General features: G+C 36.0%; 1 protein-coding gene across 3 annotated transcripts in view; it reads left to right on the forward strand.

Annotated features, from left to right (window-relative positions):
• Nucleotides 1–3,079, forward strand: part of mllt3 (MLLT3 super elongation complex subunit) — a 60,609-nt gene that overhangs the window by 33,877 nt on the left and 23,653 nt on the right. For all 3 annotated transcript variants that reach the window (XM_025054241.1, XM_008318980.3, XM_025054246.1), the window contains exons 5-6: nucleotides 1,492–1,530; nucleotides 2,532–2,660. In XM_025054241.1, coding sequence (XP_024910009.1) covers nucleotides 1,492–1,530; nucleotides 2,532–2,660 — 168 coding nt within the window. The remainder of the gene's footprint in view (nucleotides 1–1,491; nucleotides 1,531–2,531; nucleotides 2,661–3,079) is intronic.

A 3,079-nucleotide genomic window follows, 5' to 3' on the forward strand; every position in this document is an offset into this window, starting at 1 on the left:
TCTGTTTATGTTCTGTTGTGGTCGGAGTGGCTGATAATAAAGACCCCAACTTCACTGTTTCTGTTTACCTCTGCTGTGGACAAGTACAAAGTGAAGGGAGTTAGCCCCAGAGCTAATGTTAGCTTCAGACCTGGAGCAGATCACTAAGTCTCCCCTGTTCATTCTAACTACAGTCGGGGCGGAGAAGCAGGAAAGAGCTAACGTGTAACCAGCCGTGTTACAGGCACTGTTCGGAAAAAATAAATATCCCATGTTATAACGTGGACGCCTGCGGCTTATAGAGAACTACGGACTATATATGTACAATTTTATTTTTATTTTTTTACTTAGTGGGTGCGGCTTATATTCATGTGCGCTCAACAGTCCGGAATTTACGGTAATTTGTACTGAGGTGAATGGTCAGCTATCACAGGGGGGAAAACGGTGCACTTTGTGACATGCGACAAATATTTCTGTCCTCTTTCACCAAAATTTGAATCCAGGAACTGAGAGACAATTATACACTAATATTTTTCCCATTCATTTTAAGGCTTTTTTTTTCCAGGCAATTTTATCTAATTTCTTCTTGGAAATATTTTCAAATGCATCAAAGACACAGTTAGGCATTATTAAAGGAAACAGAAAACAACAACAAAGTGTTTACAGCTACCTTGGGTCGACTTGGGTCCGGAAGGTTTCAGGTTCAAATCCACCAGCTGCCAAGTTACCACTGAGGTGCTCTGAGCATGGCACCGTCCCCACTCGCTGCTCCCTGGGCGCTTATAAGCTGCCCACTGCTCCCCTTGGTGATGGGTTAAAAGCAGAGGCTCAGTTTCGTTTTATCCTTGTGGTACAATGACAATATAGACAAAAAAAAAATTAGCAGCATTAGCTTAGCTTATCTTAATTCAGCTTAGCCTCTGGCACTGACTGTTTGAAATGACAGAGCTCAAAATTTGTAGTGTTGCAGAATGACAAATGTTTAATTAGGTTTGGGGTTTTTTTTTTTCTGGCCATAACATTTTCGAGTTATTTATTTATTTAACTCAATCTTAGCCTTCGTTACAGCTAGTGGCGTACAGTTTTATACGGAATAGCAAGGCGGTGTTCTGTATTAAGTTAGTCACCTTTATCAGAACCCAACTACTGGGTGTCAAAAATATGGTGCTACTAAACTGGAAACTGATCACACAGACCAAACAAAAACCACCAGCAGGATGTATTTGAAAGATGACATTTCTTCTTTTCTACATTTCTTTTTTTTTTAAAGTGCCTCAAATATGTTTTGTGCCTCCAGTGACAGCCTGTTTTTTACTGAAACAACCCGTCAGTCTGTCCGATTCTAGCTGCTTTCGGCTGCTTAAGGACCCATAAGCGGTGCAGTTGCCTAGGTTCCTCTGTGTAGTTGCTCAGTGTCGCTTTGTTCTTTTTTCCGTTTTTTTTGTTTTTTGTTTTTTTGGAATATACAGTAGATCCTAAACATTCTTTTTCTCTCTGTCATGTCTTTTGCAGCAACGGGATCCTCACAAGCGAAGTTCGGAGGACTCAAAGGTAAGGTTTCCTCCGTGCTTTTCCCGTCATAGGTTCCTTGTGTAAACACTACCAAAAAGAGGCACAAATTGGCTGCAGCTGCTCATATATCATGATACCAGTGGTTGCATGCACCCAGGATTATTTAAACGCAGCACTCGAACATGGACACTGATGCGGCTGTGACGTCATCTGGCTATTGTTTAGTGTTTCGTGACAACTGTCCTGTATTTTGGGTAAAAAATATATATATATATAATGTAATGTAGATAATGTAAACATTGGATTTTGTTTATACATATTTATACATATATATATGTGTATATATATATATACAGTATGTATGTATATGTATATATGTGTGTATATGTATATATGTATGTATATGTGTATATATATGTATGTATATGTATATATGTATGCATATGTATATATGTATATATATGTATGTATATATGTATGTATGTATGTCTGTATATGTGTATAATTGTATATATGTATGTATACTGTATATGTATGTATGTATGTATATACATATGTATGTATATATGTATATACGTATGTATGTATATACGTATATATTTATATACGTATATATGTATATACGTATGTATATATGTATATACGTATGTATGTATATACGTATATATTTATATACGTATATATGTATATACGTATGTATATATGTATATACGTATGTATGTATATATGTATGTATGTATATACATATGTACGTATATACGTACGTACATACGTACGTATGTACGTATGTATGTAAGTATATATGTATGTATATACGTATATATGCATATACATTACGTATATATGTATATAGATAGATATACATATAGCTATTTGTGAATACATAGTTAGTGAATATAGAGAAATCCTATTATCTTACATATAATAAGTCGTAGTTGTCATCTTATGTCAACCATATACCTGAAAGCTAACCAAATTCCCAAAGAACAAAATGCAGTCTCTGATCCTGTGGGTTTATATTCTGTGTTCTTCTCTGGCAGGTGATGGTGATGCAGGAGGGTTCCACCTCCCTGTTCGGCCAGCACCTGAAGCTGCCTACACTTCCCAACAGCTCGCTGACGTCCAGCTTCTCTGACCCAAAGAAGAGTAAAAACTTCCTGGGGTCAAAGGTCAGTGTTTCCACATCCAGCCTGGAATTGAACAACTCTTTTTTTTTTTTTTTTTTTTCTTCCACTCACGGGGGCCTCAACCCTGTCTGAAACCCAGTAACCCCTTCAAAGTCTTCAGGCCCTAATCCCCCACATACTTGGCAGGTTCAAAGACGTCCAACATGTTTAAACTCTGAAATTTCAAAGGCGTACAACTTTGGCAACTGAACTATACCTATACTGGCACTCAGCCTGAAGCGTGGATTTTTTTTTTTCCCCTCTTTATTGAATACACAGCTTATAGCTATAGCTATTTGTTGTTATGTAAATATATACATAGCTATATATAATTAGTAGTGTATTTATATATATATATTATATACATATATATATAAATACACACATATATACATATATATATATATATATATATATATATA

Source organism: Cynoglossus semilaevis, chromosome 1, assembly GCF_000523025.1.
Source record: "Cynoglossus semilaevis isolate Cse_v1.0 chromosome 1, Cse_v1.0, whole genome shotgun sequence".
Classification (NCBI taxonomy): domain Eukaryota; kingdom Metazoa; phylum Chordata; class Actinopteri; order Pleuronectiformes; family Cynoglossidae; genus Cynoglossus; species Cynoglossus semilaevis.